The 21,662-nt window shown below is 35.6% G+C and overlaps 2 protein-coding genes across 2 annotated transcripts; both read left to right on the top strand.

Annotated features, from left to right (window-relative positions):
- Nucleotides 1-2,472: 2,472 nt before the first annotated feature.
- LOC104887440 (probable RNA-dependent RNA polymerase 1) lies at nucleotides 2,473-9,605 on the top strand. The gene is given in 17 exon segments (XM_010672066.4): nucleotides 2,473-2,564; nucleotides 2,566-2,608; nucleotides 2,611-2,708; nucleotides 2,710-2,798; nucleotides 2,800-2,918; nucleotides 2,921-3,015; nucleotides 4,438-4,609; nucleotides 4,612-4,725; nucleotides 4,728-4,862; nucleotides 4,865-4,912; nucleotides 4,915-5,253; nucleotides 5,256-5,480; nucleotides 5,483-5,758; nucleotides 5,761-5,832; nucleotides 5,835-6,312; nucleotides 6,767-6,917; nucleotides 8,460-9,605. Coding segments are annotated over 17 exon segments (3,354 nt in total). The 5' UTR covers nucleotides 2,473-2,495; the 3' UTR covers nucleotides 9,291-9,605.
- A 7,978-nt stretch (nucleotides 9,606-17,583) lies between these two features.
- LOC130590433 (uncharacterized protein At2g34160-like) lies at nucleotides 17,584-19,542 on the top strand. The gene is made up of 5 exons (XM_057392867.1): nucleotides 17,584-17,679; nucleotides 18,797-18,845; nucleotides 19,020-19,082; nucleotides 19,205-19,269; nucleotides 19,369-19,542. The coding sequence occupies exons 1-5, from the start codon at nucleotides 17,584-17,586 to the stop codon at nucleotides 19,540-19,542; spliced, it is 447 nt and encodes a 148-aa protein (XP_057248850.1).
- The last annotated feature ends 2,120 nt before the right edge of the window (nucleotides 19,543-21,662 follow it).

The raw sequence follows: 21,662 nt of genomic DNA, 5'->3' as shown, positions 1-21,662 counted from the left end.
TTATGCATTATGTTGGATTTTGATGGACTTGATGTGGAAAGTTTGTGATTTTGTGAACGTAGTTGACTACCCAAATTGTTTTCTGGTTATGGGATGATTGGCTTCATATGGTGAAGGTTGAAACTTGAAAGGGTCATTCATACATGATCGTTTATTTTTTGCTTGAGATCGAAAACCCTATTATTTTCAATTTTTAGTTAGCCTTTTGTTCGATGTTGTGGATGTCATTTAATTTAGCTGGTAAAGCATTATGGGATGTTAGCCAAGGGCTAAGACTCGAGATTGAATTTTGTATACATCACTGTGCTTTGTTTTACCTTTTTTTATATATATAAAATTATTGAAAAGGTAATATTTTGAAGGTAGACATTGAAGTTTGAAAAGGTAATAGGAGTTAGCTCAAGTGGGTAGAGCGCTCCCCCTTGGCCCTTGTGGTCAGGGGTTACCCCCAGCATTATGCTGGGATATTTCCTTAGCATGCTATGCATGCCTTACCAGCCAATGTGTTGGTGTTTCCTACAGGCTAGTAGCTTGGTAGGGGTTAGTCCTTGGCTGACTTAATTTCCTAATCAAAAAAGAAAAAAAAATTGAAGTTTGAGACAAAAACTGGAAATTGAAAATGATAATCCCTTGGTTGTTCCAGTTTGACTTTCACGCATGCGGATGTTGGACTTTGACTACTAATATTTTTAGTTATCATTTAGTGAAAATTTATTGAACGTTGATATATGAACATGTTAATTGCAACAAATCTAATAAGATTTTGTTCTTTCTGGTAATTAGTGAAAGCATATGGTCAAAGTTGAGTATTTAGATAATGTAAAGGTTAAATTGGAACGTTATTAGAGAACAAAGGGAGTATGTTACATTGACTAGTTATTGTTATGGAGGCTGATCATTTACTTGTAGATATTGGTTTTTATGGTTACACTATGCACAAAAAGTTTTAGGTTGCTTGAGTATTGTAGTTCTCCGCATATTTATCTCCTACTGCACTTGTGCATTATGTCTCAAAGATTTGAGCATTCTTGTGTCTAGGGATAGAAGATAATTGTTTTATGTGTGCTAATACTTGTTTGCCATAAGGCTTTCAACTCAAATTTTTTACTCTTCAGTTATTAAGTTTGCTTGAGATCTTCTGTAGTCATCAATGAAATCATACAATATAATTGTAAGATTTTTTTATTTTGATTGTTTGCTTTATCTTGAACTGTTAAACTGTGGTAGGTGATCAACTTTCGAGATCTCTGTTCTCTATTGTCTCTATATATTACCAAGCCATTTCACATACTTATGATGTCCTATTTAAATGTGGTTTAACACTCCTATATGGAAATGAAGATAGGTCTCTTCAGTTAGATTAAACTGTGCTTCTTCAAGTCGTGGCCAGGAAAGACTAGCATTTTGGGATTCCAGGTTATACTGGATTTAGCTATGGATTACTACAGAGGAAAATTCTGATAAGATTTTCCTTAGTGGCTCATTTTATTTCTTAGGTGATGAATTGTGTATGTGGTGTGTACTAGCTGTACATATTTTGTATGTGGAAATGGCCTTCCAAAAGGATTTTCTTTGTTCAAATATAGTTAATTTTGTGTTTAAAGGATATGAAGAGTTTATTTCATTTAGGTAAGGGATGTAAATTTTTGACCAGGTATTGGTCGCTTAACATCTATGACACTTGGGCAGCCTTTGTTGTATGTTTAGTGGTCAGGGCATACCAGAGAGACTGAGTTGTTCGCCCTGTTTTCAGTGTTCAAGTTTATATTCCCCATCTTTACTGTGTTACTTCATAGTATATGAGATAGAATATACCATGCAGTAGCCAGTAGCAACCGGAACCCCTACTTGGAAACAAACCTTGAGGGAGAGTCTGAGAAGTTTCCGCCCATTATGGGCCAAACAACAGAAACTGAAAACTACCTTCTGTGGAAAATAATCTGCTCCCAAATCAAAACTAAAGGTAGTTTGAGATATTTTATTAAGTTACTTCATTCTAAATAAACTTCTGGAACATATTTGGCTGGTGTAATTATCTTGTTTGGTGTGGAAGCTTCCACCATCATAACTGAAAGCTCTATACTGGCTTAAGTGGAGTGTTCCCATAATAAGTTCTGTCTCCCAATCACTTACACCTAAAAATCAATGTAATGTTAAGAACGGGAAACTTTCTCTATTGAGGTCAAATAGCATAAGAGTGTAAGACTGCCTCCCTTTAGTCTCATTTATGTTATCTTATTATTTGATTTAATTTTGTGGTAATTCTTTTAATTCATTTAGCTGACGCATTATGCTAACTACGTGCACAGCTTTGTTTTCAGTGAATAATTTCAATTCCAATATACATCTAGCAGTCGATGTATGTTAAGTTACACTGGATTTATTGGACATACTATATCAATTATTTGCTGTGAATCTGGGAAGTTAGTTATGAGTATGACTATAATCCCTAAGTTGGGTATATGCAGTGACATTGCTTCATTCACTTTGACTTCATGGGTAAGAGTAAGACAATTCAGTTATCTGGTTTTCCTTCTACCGTGTCTGCTGAAGCAGTCAAAAACATATCTGGAGGATAAAACCGGTGAAGGAACTATTTATGCTCTGAAATAAGGCAGTTTAAATCTGGTGGGACAAGATGTTATGCTGTTGTGCAATTCACCTCTGTCCGGATGGCAGAGCTTATCCTGAGTCTAGCAGAACTCCTAAAAAATTTGGTATCGTTCCAACTTCTTGAAGGCGCGAGAGATGGATAAAGACTTGTCCAAGCCAACACTTACCAGCATAGAATGGACAACATAAACTCCATGTCGGATGTCAGACCTCAAATGACAAGTTCCTCGCATTTTGGTCAGGACGTAATGTTTCTCTTTCATTTGGCTCGGGGCTGAGAAGATTTTACTTTTACTTGAGTTATGATGAAAAGAATATAAACTTCAACTTTCGTATGAGAGTATTTGGCAGATTGAACTACGACGTCCACGTGCTAATCATGTGAAGTATCTTCTAATTCAGGTGTGGTCTCTAAAGTCTAACCTGGTTCTTTTAAAATATATTTGCATACCTGTCCTAGTTGAAAAATGATTGTTCTTCTAACATAGCTATATATGCTTGGCATAATTGGTAAACAGGCTCATCTGGAAGCATTTGCTTCCACAGGGGGACCCTTTACGATTTCTCTCCCTTTTCTAGATTGCTATCTTAGCTGCCAAATTACATATAAGCAAATAGGGCTCGGATAGCCTGATAATTCACTGTAAACAATAATATATCACAGTAATACCTAAAGCTTGTCTCCTAGTAGCATGAGACAGCATATATTCCTCTAAAATAAACTAAATTAAATTTCTACTAGCTATAGAAGTTCTCCGCGACACATAATCTATCTGGGAAGGAAATGGTCAAGCAAACTAAACGTCCAGGGTTTTCCTCTTGCATATTACTGCTTTGATGAATGGAAGTCTACAGAAAAAGATCACATCAAAATCTCACGCATTGCTTCTTGCCGAAGTGTAGACTTAGAAAAAATACATTATATAAAGTCACTGTCTTATCAGTTAGTCCCACCTCGCTGGTTTTGTTAGTTAGCATAATAACAATGAAATTGTGCGTCATTGCATATTGTCAGGCTCTTTCTTGTGTAAAGGCCATATATGCCCGTAAATTCCAGAGATGTTGACTGGCTGACTGCCGAAAAAACTTTATTTGTCTGATTACTGTTTTGTAACTTCTTGATATGTATTCTTTCAGTTATTTTTACAAGGTGCAACTTTGTTGTGGTAATCTTTGTAAGATGTCTTGTACTCGGGAATTTCATGAGTATTGACATCCCTTATTAACTTGATTTTGAAATTTGTTGGCAACCACTTCTTATTCTCAAGTCATTATGCAGTTTAGTTAGTCTCTAAGAAAATCCTGCAGAAGCTCTCTATTTTGAACTTAAAGGGGCAGATGGCTAGCTTTTGGAACCCCAAATTGCCTGGGTAAAAGCTAGTACCTTGCTGCTTGCAAACTTACGTCTTACTCCACCAATGTTGTGCTGCGAAGAGCATAGATTCATTCAGCTGCAGCCCTTGATCTCCTTGTTTGGAGCAAGAATGTGCCCTCATGCTGCAGCATTCTCAGGAGGTGACTGTTAAGGGTAAAAGTTGGCTGCTGTTCATGACTCTCTAGTCTTGCATGGGCCAAGTGAGAGCCTTTTGTTTTTCAATTTTACTCCTGGGTGTGGCCCATGGCAATAATTGACCTAATTGGTCAAACAGTTGACTGCATGGTGCTCTGCGGGGAGCACATGTACATGTAGTCAAGATTCACGAATCTGTTGCTAAATAATGGATCATTTGCCTTATTTTTTGGTTTAGATGTCAGTTACAGCTGTTAAATATTTTGATTACTTGTTGCCTGTATTGATTAAGTCTGAAGTTATGAACTTTTCAGCTGTTTGGGGCTCCTCGAATTTTTGAGATTGAACGTGTTTCTGGACTGCTCTTTGAAAACAATTATTTCAAAGAGGAACAAGATGATCAATGGTTCAGGACAACAGATTTCACCCCCTCAAGCTGTGTAGGACAATCTTCAGTTTTATGTTTGGAGCTTCCTATAACTGCGAACTTCCAGACTTCAGAGCTACCTTTCCATATTTTAAGGAGGATGATGGCCAATTTACTCTAGTAAGTGGCAATACCTTTTCCTGTAACATGGAACTTGTTCCAATAGTGGCTCCTCCAGAGGAGTTGAGTTACCTTACTATATCTTGTTTAAGGTAAACTACTTGGTTCAGTTTGGATGTCTTCCTGGTCCAAACCTTGACCACAGTTTCTATCAGATGATTGATCCAAGAAAAATTGATAAGGCGTGTGTAGATATGCACTTGAGAAATTGTATTATCTGAAGGAGTGCTGCTATGATCCATTGGATGGCTGAAACAACAGTACACAAAATACCTCACATCTAAGAGAATTCCTGAGAAGCCAACCATTTCATTGGATGTGGGATTGGTTTATGTGCGCAGAGTTCAAGTAACTCCATGTAGAGTATATTTTGTGGCCCGAAGTGAATGTGTCCAATCAGTACTGAGAAATTATCCTTATGACGTTGATAACTTTCTTCGCATATCCTTCGTCGACGAGGATCTGGAGAAATTATACTCTACAGATTTATCTCCACGTTTCTCCTCTGAACCTGGTGCCGGCATGCGGACTAACATTGATAGAAGGATCCGTTCCACTCTCAAGAATGGGATACATATTGGTGATAGAAATTTGAATTTTTGGCCTTTTCATCAAGCCAGTTGAGGGAAAATTCTGCCTGGATGTTTGCTTCAAGGCCTGGACTGTCAGCCGCTGACATCAGAAATTGGATGGGTGACTTTAGAGAAATAAGAAATGTAGCTAAATATGCTGCCAGACTTGGTCAATCTTTCAGCTCATCCACTGAAACTCTAACTGTGGCTAGGGAGGAAATTGAGATGATACCTGATGTGAAGTAACTGTTGGGAGAAATACACACATTTTCTCAGATGGAATTGGAAAGATATCAGCTGATTTTGCTTGTAAAGTGGCAAAGAAATGTGGTTACAACTCCACGCCATCTGCCTTCCAGATTAGATATGGTGGGTTCAAGGGTGTTGTTGCTGTTGATCCCATGTCATGTAAGAAGTTGTCGTTGCGAAACAGCATGTGCAAGTATCAATCAGATAATGCTAAACTTGATGTGCTTGCCTACAGTAAATATCAACCTTGTTATCTGAATCGTCAATTGTTACTCTCCTGTCCACTCTTGGTGTGCAAGACCGTGTATTCGAGAAGAAGCAAAAAGAAGCTTTGAATCAATTGGTGCTATCCTAAGAGATCCATTAAAGGCACAAGAAGCATTGGAGCTTATGTGTCCAGGGGAGGTTACAAGTATTCTTAAAGAAATGCTCAAATGTGGCTACAAGCCTGATGCTGAACCATTTCTTTCAATGATGTTGCAAACTTTTCGGGCAGCAAAATTGCAGGAATTGCTGACTAAGTCAAGGATATTTGTCCCACGTGGTAGAGCAATGATGGGATGTCTAGATGAAACTAAGACTTTGGAGTATGGTCAGGTTTTTGTGCAAGTTTCTGGTGCAAGATTTAGGAATGTTGGCAATGAACTCCTCACATGCACTGGTTACGACTTTGAACCAAATAACTATGCTGTGAAAGGGAAAGTAGTTGTTGCTAAGAACCCCTGTTTGCATCCCGGTGACGTTCGCGTCTTGATGGCAGTAGATGTGCCTGCTTTGCATCACATGGTTGACTGTGTTGTGTTTCCCCAGAAGGGAAAGAGGTATATGTATTACATGCTTCTCCACTCATCTTCAAATTCTGTTGTCAAGATATCGTTTCAGTTCTCATAAATTTGTGGTTGTCTTTACTTGATTCCGAATTGAAGCATATGGTGTTGTAATGCTGGGATATCTGCTGCTGATCAAAAGTGTAATATAGTCATTAGCTGTCACAGTTTCCTTCTATCTGCATCAATTCCTATACATGTATAGAGTCTTTAATATTTATTGATTTTCCAACCTCATATATATTTTCTTCAAAATTTATAGCATGATTGTTTCAACAGTTAATACTTAATAGTACTTAGGTATTATAATTTGAGAAAACAAAGTAGGACGAGAAATGATAAGTTAATGTAGGTTTTTCAGGCAAATTATGGACGCCTCGTGGATTCATAATTCTCTTTATTTTCAATCATAGATATGATTTTCCTGACACATTAACGTTGATAATAGGCCTCATCCAAATGAATGTTCTGGAAGTGATTTAGACGGTGATATATACTTTGTCTGCTGGGACCATGAATTAGTACCACCTCGCCAAGAGGAACCAATGGATTACGTCGCACCTGAGAGTACGGTATTGGATCATGAGGTTACCATGGAGGTTGTTTTCTCTGCTTTCAGTTCTTTTTGCTCCATGTGCTTGTTTTTTTCGATTTTAGAATTTTAGTGGAGCGGTTATGAAGCATTGGCAGTACACTTTTGTTTCATGTACCTGTTTACTGCTGGTTTAACAAGTAATATGCCGTATACATTATGTGCTTGTTTGTTTAGATGATAGTAAGGACACTCCTTTTTTCAGGTTTAATTTAGTGATTTAACTTAATGTGAAACTTTCTTTATAACTGATATATGTATACTGATACAAATGCTGATATGGATAGCTGATGCATATATCTTTGCACCCTGTCTCTGTTGAAGACTTTAATTTTTTCAGATGAGGGAAAAAACCAAAGATATACTAGTATATAGTGATTGATGGCAGCAAGTGGCTGTCAAGCTGTTAATCCTTTTGATCTTTTATGTTTGGCGACCTTTTTGGGTAAATCAAAACATACTTCATTCATATCTATCAGATGTTCATAATGAAAAAAAGGAGGTGTTTCGATGATGGGATACATCCATGAATATCATAAAACCTAAAGATATATTGTCCTCTTTGAAAGATCATACTGTATCATACTTCTGTCATCATAGCTCTTCCCATGATTGGCAATAGTATAATGTGTTCTAAGGGTATCACGATTCACGAGGCATATGTTATTTTAATGTTTTGCGGTCTTGGCAATGTTGTAAGAATGTTAGATTTTCTAGTTATGAAATCATGTGTGTATTGTATATGTCAACAATGTAGGCCATTCTGGCAATACTACATTCACCATATTGATAGTGTTATGATGAGTATCTTTCTGTTAGTTCTTGTTATCTAATTATTTTAGTTTGAATAATGAGTTGATTCTCTTTAAGGTATCTTATTCTTTCTTCACTTAATTGAGAAACATACTTGAATAACTTGATGCTGCTTTTATCTGAAGTAGGAGCTTTGAGTAAGACAGGACCGTTAGCAATTGACTATGCATGAAGCTTGGCTCCAGAAGTATAGGAGAAAAGGATTTTCCATGAAAACCGTATTCCGAGAAAAACTTGATTGTAAATTAGTTTTCTTTTGGTTGGATCCTCACAGGAAAAATTGGAGTGGAAAAGAAAAAAAAGAAAGAGAAATGTAACGTATAGGGAGGTAAAATATGACATTCCATCCTTGAGAAAAAGAATTTCCATCTTTGGAAGAACTATTATCCACCCATAGGAAGACTATTTTCCATCACAAACCAAACAAATGAAAATGAAAAATCTACTTTCTCCATGAAAATGTTTTCCTCCCACCCAAAGAATCTCTTAGTTTATGCTACTTGTCTCCTCAATTTGCTTTTTGGCTTGCAAATATTTGCTTAGCGGACATAGCTTTTGACAATAAACATGTTACCAGGACTCATCCTGGGTATTTCTAAAATTGACGGTTTTGTCTTGATAGTTTAATTTGCTTTCTTTTCACGAGTGTTGATGATCGACGAGTGCTTTGAACAGATCAAAGTTTTCAAGATATACATTCTTCTGAAGTGTTTCTGTTAATTGTGTACTCATGCAGGAAATTTTGGATTATTTTGCCAACTATATAATCAATGACAGCTTAGGTATCATTGCCAATGCACACACGGCCTTTGCAGATAGGGAGCCTTTGAAAGCAATGAGTGACCCATGCATACAGCTCGCTCAGCTTTTCTCGATTGCTGTTGACTTCCCGAAAACTGGCGTCCCAGCAGTTACACCACCTGCCCTCTATGTAAAAGAATACCCTGACTTCATGGATAAGCCTGACAAACCAACCTATGAATCACAAAATGTCATAGGGAAGCTGTTCAGGGAAGTGAAGGAAAGATCCCCAAGTTCAACCTCCATTCGATCATTTACCCGAGAAATTGCTAGGTGTTCTTATGATCCGGACATGGAATATGATGGCTTTGAAGATCATCTGGATGATGCTGAATATTACAAAAGCCAATATGATTATAAGCTCGGTAATCTCATGGATTACTATGGTATCACCTCTGAAGCAGAAATTTTGAGTGGTAATATAATGAGAATGTCAAAGTCCTTCGATAAAAGAAAGGATGCAGAAGCTATTACTATGGCTGTCAAGTCCTTAAGGAAGGAAGCTAGGACATGGTTTAATAAGAAAGGAAATGATCCCGACTCAGGAGATGATGACGTGTATGCAAAAGCATCTGCTTGGTATTATGTTACTTATCACCCGGACTATTTTGGGATGTATAATGAGGGGATGAATCGGGATCATCTCCTTAGTTTTCCTTGGTGTGTATATGACAGATTGATCACCATCAAGAAGAACAATAGAAGGTCTGCAGATGTTTCAGTGCTGGGATATCAACTGAGACATGGACTCCGTTTCGCAGTATAAAGATTGTTTTGGCAAAGTGTTTACTGCTGAACCTTATTCATCATCCTTGTATAAATTGATGACTCGTTATGTTTTATTACGTATTGTTAAATATCTGGCTTCCTTGCTAGTTCATAAGATTATGTAAAAATAGAACTGCATTGGATGTTTTATCAGTGAATTATGGTCCGAGTTTGTAAAAATTTCAAGGACTCTTTGTTAGATGTCAAGCTCATTGCCCTTTTTTTGGTATGAAATTTGGGTGAAATGAAACAATCATCTCAAGTTAAGTTTCCACCGTCTAATATTGGATTTTTTTCTCTTTTAATTGTGACATTTATTGTGTTTTGAGATGTTTTATTATTGCTGTAATTTTTTGTACATTCTCCCTTTCAAATTAGTTGTGACATTTTTAAAATTACGGACTATTAAGATATTTTTAGAGAGGAGAGAGATAAAGAAAGAAAACAAAGCAAAAGGATTCCATACACAAAATAAAAGTATATCTAATTTGAAACCTCCTAAAATAAAAAGCGTCATAACTAATTTGGAACGAGATAAGTAATTTTATTGTTGTAAATTATATTCTTTGTTATTCAACAAATAATATGGTTTGGTATAAATTTTGCCTCCCTAGTTGCACGATTAAACCGTTCTAGTGCTTGTGGGTTGAAGAATTCTGCTGAACTTTTTTTTTTAAAAAAATGTAGAAACTATGTACACCTTAGCTGAACATAGGAGAAAGAACGCCAACAAAAAAGTGACTTTAAGAATTGCTTAATCGTATTTGGCTAATTCAAAACTTCAACATTCCTCCGTCTCATAATACTCGCTATACTTTTCATTGTGGGAAATTTCACATTACTTATTATGCTTCTTTTTTGGGCAATAAATTCTCTCTATCTCTCTCCTTTTACATGGGTCTTTTTTTTTTTTTACTTTACCTCTCTTTTTTCTAAAAATCATCTAAGAATCCGTGAATTGAGAAGTGTAACAAATAATATAAAATGGAGAAAGCAATATGAAATTTGCTGGGATAAGCCAAAGGCATGTAAATTGTAATACAACAGTCAACACTGGGTATGCAAATGCAATATGGAAAGTTGGTTGTCAAGCGCAGAATAAAACACACTCCAGATCATGATCGATGGTTACGCACTCACGCTACGTAGTCTGGCTTATTTGTGGTTTAGTGGTCGTAGGCTATGTTCAGTTCACCTTATTTTTGCTTATTTCAGATCTAATCAGATCAGATCAGATCAAATCAGATCAGAAAAAATGAGTTCAGATCAGATCAGATCAGAAAAAATAAGTTCAGATCAGATCAGATCAGATCAGATCAGACCAGATCAGATCAGATCAGACCAGACCAGACCAGACCAGATCAGATCAGTTCAGATCATATCATGCTTATATTTAAAAACTCGTTATTATTAAATATCTTTCATTACATATTAATAAAAATTATAATAATTGAATATTAATAAAGTACTCATTGAGACGAATCAAACAAGACCCCACATGACTATATTTTTCTTATATATTGAGAAAAATCTAAAAGATTATCTCTAATTGTGAATAGTGTCAAGATTCTAAGTGAGAAAGATAAAAAAATACAAAGGGAGTATTATTATTTACTAGTACATTTGTTCAAAAGAATTATTATTGTTGTTGTTGTTGTTGTACTTATTAATTATTAATATTGGTAATTATTATTAATCTTGTTGTTACCATTATAAATGTCATTGTTATTATTATATTAAGTTATTTTATTGTTATTAAATAATAGAAAATTAAAAGCCACATGTTTAGAACATAAGATTGACGCAAAAATAAGAAATATATAAAATATGATATCTCAAATTCATGACAACGAAACTACTAGTCCGGATTACATTTCAAAATAAGCTAAGTGTGAGATACAAATTATAAATTTAGATTCGGTATACCTCTTCCTACCGAATTCCAAATCTCTCTAGCTATTTGAACTTGCATGATATTTATTTATTTTTTGCTCAAGTCATAGTTGTTTGTATATCTTATTTTATTTTATATGGAAAAAAAGAGTTGAGTTTGCCGACTTTCAAGTGTGAAACTTTTTTTTAAGGGAAAGTGTGAAACATTGTATAAGTGCTCTTATAAAATAATGACTTGAGTTATATAATTATTTTTAGTAATAATAATAATTATGATTATAATTATTATTGTTGTTCTTATAATAATGATAATAATAATTATTATTAATAATAATAAAAGTTGTGTAAAAGTTGTAATAGAAATAAAATGTTAATAATAGTAATACTATAAAGAAGATCTTATAATGTATTGCATAATAATGATTTACAAAGTAATAATATAATAGTAATAATATATTTTATAAAAGATAAGATCTTGTAAATCAGATCAGATCAGATTAGATCAGAAAAAATAAGTTCAGATCAGATCAGATTAGAAAAATAAGTTCAGATCAGATCAGATAAGTTCAGATCAGAAAATTTCAGGTGAACTAATTAAACATAGCCTTAGAAAGGTTAGACTTTGTTTTGGCCTCAGCAACGATTGGACTACTTACCTATAATGCTGTCGAGATAAATGATTAGTATATTTTAATTTTGGGTAATTTTCATTGGTGATCATGTGTTAGCACTTATGTTAAAAGACTAACCTATCTTTTGAGGGGTCATTTATGACAAATGACTTTCTCCTGGGAGGATCATCTATGACAAATGACCTCGTTTTGGGGGGGGGGGGGGGGGGACGGTCATCTATGACAAATGACCCCCTATAGGGGTCATCTATGATAAATGACCTTGTTCCCGCCATACCCCTACCACATCAAACATATAATATAATATGACAAGAAAACTTTAGACGTGGGTTATTATGTTAGGGGGATGCGATAGGCCCATTTCAGATTTTTTTCACAACCCTAACGCATCCAACTTTATAAATAAATGTGATACGTTGGCTTGTATGCTCATGTACTTATGGTAATGTATTTTGCTGCATTGTTGCACCCCTGCGTACGAGATTTTTTTTTATATTAAAAAAATTAAAATTAACCATGGTTAAGTTAGGCATAATTTTAGATACTGTATTTAGCCTTTTTTGTTGTATATAGCACTTATGTTTATATATGGTAATCAAAACTAATAATTCATCACAAATTTTGTATGTGGCTAGCTATACCATTAATTAGTTGATGGTGTGGCCACTTCACATATAAGATAACTAGTCTAATATGTACGAGTGTGTTAATTTCAAAACTTGTTATTCTATTATGTACTTCATTTGTACTATAACTATGATTATACTTAAAATATGAGAGATTAATAGTTAGATGAATGGAAATATATTAATTCGCTAATGTAAAAAACTAACAAATGTTGTGAGTGATTTTCTAATATTAATTTTTTGTAAATGAATTCTGAACAAAAAGAATAGACAAAGAATTGCATTAAGATATTGTATGAAAGTAGAATTTCTTCTATTCTCACTAGAGGGTAGAAGGTTTTTTGATTGAGTGAGTGAGTTAAAAAAAAAGGGATTGTTTTCTTCATTTTTTCCCCATGAATAACTGAATCAAAATGCAATAAAAAAAAAGTGTGTTTTTATGCTTAATATCTTTAGCTTGATCTGTCTTAATTTTGCATTTTATTCGAGTAGCTTTTCTTGACTTGGTTTGACTGAATTAAAGAGTATCAAAAGTAGTGCTAGTGAGTGTTTCATACTTTTCAGGTGCACGTCAAAAATACCATCTTCTCTTATAAAAAGAGGTCAAGATATTTTGTCCATTTAATTTTTTGATTGAACTATTTGACGCATATACCTTTTTTAGAATGGTAAGTTGAAAAGAGAAAGGGGTTTTTTAAATTATTCTCTTTTCTAAATTTTTTTCATTTCATTAAATCATTAAGGGTAATTTAGAATTTTCGAAGGGGGACACCATCTTCCTCTCCCCTTCCCTTATATAATAGAGATTAATCAAGTAATAGGGGTTGCGACGATAGTTAAATGGAGTCACCGTGATGTATCAGGTGTACTCTAATAGAAAAGTGGGGTTACTTTAATTAACATACAAGTAGAATTATTCTTCTAATAGCCAAAACAAAATAATAGGTTACTTAAAAGAGCAAATGAGATTACTTCTTTACTTGGTTGATTTTATGTATATATTGAATTGAGGTTATTTTTATGGACATAATAAGGTTAACTTGTGATTATATAAGGCTATATGTATGAATAAATAGATATTACTTCAATATACAAATGTAGCCACACCATATATTGTTGTGTGGCTGACCACACACAAAATTGTTGATAATTTATTATATCAAGTGAACGTGTAATTTTTTTATTGTATTAGCATGACATTACTATCGAAATTTGTTAATTTTTCTGTTAACCACACTCTTTTTAGGTTCATTGATATTGAATAATTTTATTAGATCATAAAGTTACACACAAAATAATGTTAAAACATACAAAAATATTTAATAATACATAATCATATGGATCGATTTTTGTTCAACCCTTTGTTTATTGTGCACATCTGAGTTACCCCATATTAGAGAAAGAGTAGAGAAAGTACCACATTATAAGTTAGAGGACATACCCCTATTATTGCTAATAGTTTTTTGTTTTGTATGAAGTAAAACATCCTTTGTGCTTGTATGTGGACTGAACTTTCCTCCTCCTAACTCATGAGGAGCCTTTATTTGAACACTCATTTCCAATGAGGATTATTATTGTGTACCTTATCACAAGACTCATTTTCAAGCTATCAAAGTTATCAATTATATTTCGTACAAATTTGTGATTTTTCCATACAATTTTTGTAGCATTCATATCAAGACTAGTAGGGGGTAATAATGGTAATGGGATCTGTACTCCTCAAGCAGCGTGATTGAAAGGATTTGACTTTATGACTTTAAGGTTATAAGGTAAATCTCCAATATACTAAACCAACTTGATATGATTAATTAGTCTAATTATATTATACTTGTTATGACAGAGGTGAGAAAGAAACAAATAATAGAATGAAAAATCAATAAAGCAGACAACAAATTTACGTGGTTATCAATTTGGCGACATCCACGGGCTGAAAGAGACAGAATATTTTTATTGATGTGTGTGAGGAAAAACAGAGTTACAGATGTTATATATGCTAACATCGTCAAATAAACGATATTAGGTTAAATAGGAATTTAACTCGGCTAATAACACTAACAAAACACTCGACGAAGAATTCCGCGCAAAGCGCGAGTCGCGGTGCCTGTCGTGAGTCGCGGTAAGCTCTCGGCGATTTCAGGCACGAGTCGTGACGAATTTCGCGAGTCGCCATTTTGTAGATAGCTCGACTATAACTTATTCAAGACATATTTTCACAAATCTCCACCTTGACTTGAATCCTCTCACAACAAACCAGAAAACAGATGCATTGGTCACAACGTCTAGAATCACCCTACAACCAGATTTGTCCCAAAAGACAACCAGACTAGATTAGTTCTTAAGGACCTCAGAATTGCCCCAAGAGGGCAACTAACAATCTCAAACATTGAGTGAGTCTAAATTAAACAATGCTGAAACTTATTTTGCGAAACCGGCTTGGTGAACATATCAAAAGGACTATAAGCAGTTCCTACCTTCTTCACCTTAATTCTAGTCTCATTCCTTAGGAAATGATATCTCACATCAATATGCTTAGTCCTCTCATGATGGACTTGATCCTTGGCTAAGCATATTGCACTCAGACTGTCACAATACACAGTATCTTGATCATGATGTAAACCAAGACCACTAACTAACTTGCCCTTTTAGCCATATCCCTTCTTTAGCAGCTATTGTCAACGCCATGTACTATGCTTCAGTAGTAGACAAAGTAACTGTAGCCTGCAAAGTTGCCTTCCAACTAACAAAAGAACCCCCAAGAGTAAATACATAACCACTCATTGACCTCCTACTGTCAACATCTTCAGCATAATCAGAATCAAAATAACCAGTGACTAAACACTGAGTATCATTCCCATAAATAAGACCAATATCATACGTTCCTCTAAGGTAACGAAAAATCCTCTTGACTTTCTGCCAGTGCTCCTTACTAGGGTCACCCATGAACAAACTAACAACACTAACTGCATGTGCAAGATTCAGCCTAGTGCAAACCATAACATACATCAAGCTCCCTACCGCACTAGCATAAGAAACCCGACTCATGTACTCCTTCTCCACATCAGTCTTGGGTGCAAAAGCAACAGACAAATGATTATTCGAAGCACTTGGAGTATTTATAGGCTTAGCTGTTGTCATGCCAAACCTTGACATAATCTTCTGAATATAACCTTTCTGTGACAAGAAAAGTTTCCTCTGACCTCTATCCCTATAGATGTCCATCCCCAAAATATTTTTCGCAGCCCAAATCTTTCATCTCAAACTCAACACTGAGAAGACCCTTCAACCTCTGAATATCAGACTTGGTCTTTGCAGTTATGAGCATATCATCTACATAGAAGGCCAAATAAATAAATGACCCACCATTCATCTTGTTCTGGTACACACAACAGTCATACAAACTAATGTTGTAGCCTAACTCAACCATATAACTCTCAAACCGCTTATACCACTGCCTAGGAGACTGCTTTAGCCCATACAAAGACTTCTTCAATCTGCAAACATAGTCTTCTTTTCCCGAAACTTGGAACCCATCTGGTTGTGTCATATAAATCTCTTCTTCCAACTCCCATGTAGGAAAGCTGTTTTCACATCTAGTTGCTCAAGTTCAAGATCCTGATGTGCAACCATTGCTAGTAGCACCCTGATGGAAGTATGTCTGACTACAGGTGAGAAAATCTCATTATAATCTACCCCTTCCCTTTGTGTGAACCCTCTTGCAACAACCCGAGTTTTATACTTAACCCCCTCAGTAGGTGAAGATCCTTCTTTCTTCTTAAAGACCTATTTGCATGTCACAATCTTCCTCTCCTTAGGACGTTTGACCAACTCCCAAGTCTGATTTTTATCTAGAGACTCAATCTCGTCTCCCATTGCAGCGAGCTATTGAGCAGACTCACTACCAGAAACAACTTCTTTATATGTGGATGAATCATGATTTTCAACCTCCACCTCTTCAACAACATGTAGTGCATAAGCAACCATGTCCTAAAATCATACCTCTTTGGAGGTCCCAAACCAACTCTTCTAGATCTATCAAGTGCTATGCTTGGTTGATGTACTTTAGATGTGGTTGACTGATGACTAGAAGACTCTTCAGTAGCACCATGTTGACCTTCTCCACCTTGGTGTTGTGATTCACTCTCATAGCGAGTGACTTGCAGCTCCACCTGTTTTATCAACATCACTAATAACAGACACCACAATAGTCTTCACAGGAGAGTTAAGTATAGAAGTTTCATCAAATATTACACTTTTACTAAGTATAGCACAACTCTCATAAGGTGACCAAATTCCAGAGGTGATCATGGGGCGGGGCGGGACGCGGCAAAAAAATTTGCCCATTGGTCGGGCCGGGCCAAAATTCTGACCAAAATTAGCCTAGTATTTTGGGCCAAAATTAACGGGCTTTTTGGGCCAAAATCGGGTCGGGTCAAAAAATAGACTAAAAAGTCATTTTTGCCTTGCCCAAAGCCCGTCTAAAGCCAAAAAAAATTCGGGTCGGGCCCGACGGCTAGCCAAAAATTCTGCCCAAAACCCGGTTCAAAATCGGGGGACGGGCCAGATGATCACCTCTACCAGATTCTATAGCCCTTAACTCCTCTCCCAAAACCCACAAATACACTCTTGTTAGCTCTAGGTTCTAATTTACCCTCATTTACATGATAATAAACAGTAGAACCAAAAACTCTCAAAAGAGAATAATCTACAGGCTTACTAGACCACATCTCATAAGGTGTTTTAAAGTCAATACTCGTGTGAGGTCCACGATTGATTAGATAGCATGTTGTGCTTATTACAGCTTCTGCCCAAAATCTTTTAGCTAACCCAACATTTGAGAGCATGCACCTCACTCTCTCCAACAGTGTCTGATTCATGCGTTCTGCAACTCCATTTTGTTGTGGCGTATTTCTAACATCGAACTCAGACCAACATAACTCTAGACATTATCAGTGTGCAATCTTTTGATCTTCCTTTCAACTTGATTTTCCACTAAGACCTTCCACTACTTAAAGTTCTTGAAAGCCTCACTTTTATGCTTCATCATAATTACCCAAGTTATTCTTGAATAATCATCGACCATCGACACAAAATACTTATGACCTCTAATAAATGCAACTCGGGAAGGTCCCTAATAGTCGGAATGGATATAATCAAGAATACCTTTCGCTGTATAAATCGCCTTTGGGAACTTGTTGCGATTAAGCTTCCCAAACACACAGTGTTCACAAAACATAAGGTCCTGCACCTTTTATAAAAGATCCCTCTTTGACTGAATTTGCATCCCCCTTTCACCTATGTGTCCAAGTCTCATATGCCATAACTTGGTCAACTCCTCCTTGTGAATCTCAGATGATGCAACATCAGCACAACCTGTCACAGTAGAACCTTGAAGAATATATAAGGTACCTTTTTAATACCTCTCATAACCACCTTCGAACCTTTATAAACACTCATAACTCCACCTTCACCTTGAAAACTGAAACCCTTGCTATCAAGAAGACTCAAAGATATCATATTCTTTGTCATTAGTGGAACATGCCTAATTTCGTTCAAGGTGCAGAATGTACCATCATGTGTTCTCACCCTGATAAAGCCTATTCCAACTACTTTGCAGGCAGCACTGTTGGCATAGAAACATTGCCCCACCTATCTGCTCATAAGTTGAAAACCACTACCTGCATGGACTAATATGATACGATGCACCAAAATCAAGAACCCGCACATCCCTACAATATGACTGGTTATTATCAATTAGGGTCGTATCTTCCTTAGAAATACCTTCAGTTTCTGCCAGAGCAGCATAACCTTCATTCTTGTCCTGCTGCTTCTTTTTCTTAGGACATTCATTTTTCCAATGCCCTTTTTCCTTACAGTAAATACAGACATCAGTAGTTTTAGGACCCTTAGAATTCGAATTTTTATAGTTCGTTTTCTTTTTACCAAATTTCTTTTGTCCCTTCCCCAGTAACTACTAATCCAGATGCTTGATTCTCTGTGCTAGAACCAGATGCCTGATGACAAACCTCTCTAGTATGAAGAGCAGATCTTACTTCTTCTAACGACAGACTATCTTTCCCAACAATAAAAGAATCCACAAAATTCTCATATACTAGTAGAATATATGCTTATTGTTGCGGTCATTAAGTGGCCTATTGAGACGTCATTAGCCGTGTAGCAATCAAGGGGGTAACAATATTGTATTAAGGCCCTAATTAGTGATTTTGGGAACACTTGCAGTTAATATATGATCATGCAATTCTATAAGAGAATGTTGGCTGTCCTTTACATTTTCTTTGTTAAATTCATCTAAATTGCAGTGCTAATTAATACTTTTCTGATTTCTGATGTTGCAGAGGTACATCAAGCAGTACAATGATGCCGAGCTCTCCGCTCTTGGAATGGGTATATATATATACATATAATGCTCTTTACACCTTGTTTTCTTTATGTGTTCTCTGGTTAAGCATGATGATTCTTAGAAAACAAACAAACAAATAAATTAAAAAATGGATGTTTAAGCATGATGATTTTCTGATATTGCTTCAATGCTGACTAATACTTTCTGACTGTTTTCAGCTATTCCTACTCTTGTTACCATTGCTGAGATTCTCAAGGCAAATGGTGTTGCAGTGGAGAAGAGTAAGCTTACTTCTACCACCATATCACATGTTACACATCTTTCTCGGTTTTTGGTTTATCTTCTGTGTTATAACATCTGGTATATCGATCTAGTAATAACCTGAGATTGCACATTGTAACAGAGGTTCTGACATCAACAATTGGAGCAAAAGATGAGAACAAGGGCCGTGTTATTCAGAATGCAAAGGTAGTGACAATATCCTTGATCTTCTGGTATATACTGTATATATTCTTGAATGAATAATGGATAGTCAAATTGTGTTCTGAACATTGGTTAATTTTGCAGCTTGAGATTGTTCTGGAAAGAAATGACAAATCTCCTACCTCTGCTGATGAGAAATCTGCTACCTCTGCTGATGAGATTGCGAAGCCTGTACCTGAGACTAAAACCAAGCAGTATCAGATGAATCAAAGACCGAAGCTGAAATTGCTGAGAAAAGGAAGAATGCAAGTCTTTTGATGCCCTACAATGTACTCCATCTGTGATCTCTTACTCAGCAACAAATGTTCTGCAAGTTTTATAATGTTAGGGTAGTAGTTAGCTTTCATAGTTTCAAGCAACAATGTAGGTAGATAATTGTAAGTAGGTCCTGTGGTGATGTCTCCAACTGTTGCCACATTTTAGGAAGTAGATGATAAGTCTGGATTGATTCTATCACTTTGAATTTTTCTCTTCAGTTTTGATTGAATAATGTCTTCGGGCAGGAATTCTATACAAGTTGTACATCAGTACATGTACTCAGATTCTTTTGACAGTAAAATGCAATACATTGTATTGAGATTGACTTTTACTTTTATTGATCTTATTAGTATATCACAAAGGAACACTAACAAGTAGTACTTGAATCATCATTATTAATATACAGCACAAAACCGCAAAATTATTTGTAGCCACCGTGGCTTCAATGAGAGAAACTTAGATTAGCTGCAGCTATAACTTGTAATGAAGACTAATGATCAGGAAAGGGACAACTTTAATTGCTAGGGTTATTGCCAACACCTTGACCCCATTAGTCAAATCTTCAGGAGCTGACCACTCTTCAGGTTTATGACTATATCCTGTAGATAAACACCACGATAACAGGAGTTCAGAAACCTATTTAACAATTAAGATGTGAAGTTTAAAAATCCAATTACTATATGCAAATTATAAGTTTGTTTAATTGGGAACATCAATTGTGATAGAGAGGTGAGGAGAGGAGGGAGAAATTGTACATAACTTTGTAGCATGGAATGAAAATAATTCTCACTGGAGAATATTCTGAGACCAAATTAGTTAGTTTGAGAGTTTAGAAGCCAAATGACTAACTCACCTAGCCTTATATAGGGAATCATGGTAGGCTCGGCTAACCATCAATTTTTAGTCCAAATTTAGCTCACGCAATGAAGCTTCCATTGCTTTGATTATTTTTTTACCAGCAAGAGGCTGGAGGATCTGAAATCACAATTTCAAAGCCTAATAGTTTGACCTTGCGTTATTGGCTATATCAGTAATTCAATAGGAGACTGATGGATTTTCTCAACCACATGATTCTTCTGGTTTCATTAATGTCACGTATGTGTGTAAGATAGCAGATAGATAGTTTGTTAATTGCAATTAGATTTTGTTGAGTGAGAAGCTAGAGGTTATACCTCTCTTGTAGTCCAACCAGAAGAACGAGGTAAAAGGGATAGTGTAAAATTTAAATCTTCATGCTGAGCATAAAAATCTATCTGAACATACCTATCTCCACATACATGTGCTTTTGCTTGGGATGCTGTTGACAACTCTAGAATGTAAGTCAAGAATACCTAGCAGAAACAATAGGATACGATCATTAAAAGAACCAAAGAGAAGATAAGATAATTGGCTCTGCATCTTTTAGAAAGATTATATGAAATCATTCATGTCTTACCAACAGCGTAAATAGTCCCAAAAGAAGTGACAGAAAATTTAGCTATACCTTCCAAAGCAGCTGATCCAAAAACTGGTAGGCTCTTCTGATGTGAACATCTATCATTACCTCCAATGACCTTTTTGGCTTAAATCCAGCCCTGTAAACTAATGCTTAAAATAGATGCTGCTGCTAATTAATAGTATATATGACACGAAATGAAGAAAGTATCGGAAAAGGAAAAGGGAAATCCAGATAATTCACAATAGTAAAACTTAAAGAAGTAGCCAACTGATAATTTTCATATGGCAGCTGATTGTCAGCACTGTTAAAGAATAACAAAATGCCTAGCATAACTGATATGCAAAATTCACCTTTGATTTATTATTAAATTAGTAGGGCTGTGCATAGTTAGAATACATTTTCAAGCTCTGTGAAACTCTAAACTGATACACAAACTGCCTAGCAAAACTGATATACAAACTTCTGTGCTACAATTTTCACATTTCATTCAAACTAAAAAAGGATTAAGATCATATGATAAAAAGCATTATCTTTGAGGTTTATGCAAAACATTTAAGATCATATGGTAAGATTGTAAGAAGGTGGAGATTACAAGATTTCCAACAAGCAAAATCAGTTGCAACTTCACCAGTTACATGGGAAGAATCAAATTTGAGCATGTGGCTAGTAACAGGCTACAATT

Source organism: Beta vulgaris, chromosome 2, assembly GCF_026745355.1.
Source record: "Beta vulgaris subsp. vulgaris cultivar EL10 chromosome 2, EL10.2, whole genome shotgun sequence".
Lineage (NCBI taxonomy): Eukaryota > Viridiplantae > Streptophyta > Magnoliopsida > Caryophyllales > Amaranthaceae > Beta > Beta vulgaris.
This window is presented reverse-complemented; position numbering and strand designations above follow the sequence as displayed.

Excerpts from the sequence above, each read along its gene's own strand:
- LOC130590433 (XM_057392867.1), top strand. The coding sequence starts at position 17,584 with ATGGATATAATCAAGAATACCTTTCGCTGTATAAATCGCCTTTGGGAA. Across the intron at positions 17,680-18,796 it reads CAGTGTTCACAAAACATAAG|AGGTACATCAAGCAGTACAA; the intron begins GTCCTGCACCTT and ends CTGATGTTGCAG. Across the intron at positions 19,083-19,204 it reads TGGTGTTGCAGTGGAGAAGA|AGGTTCTGACATCAACAATT; the intron begins GTAAGCTTACTT and ends ACATTGTAACAG.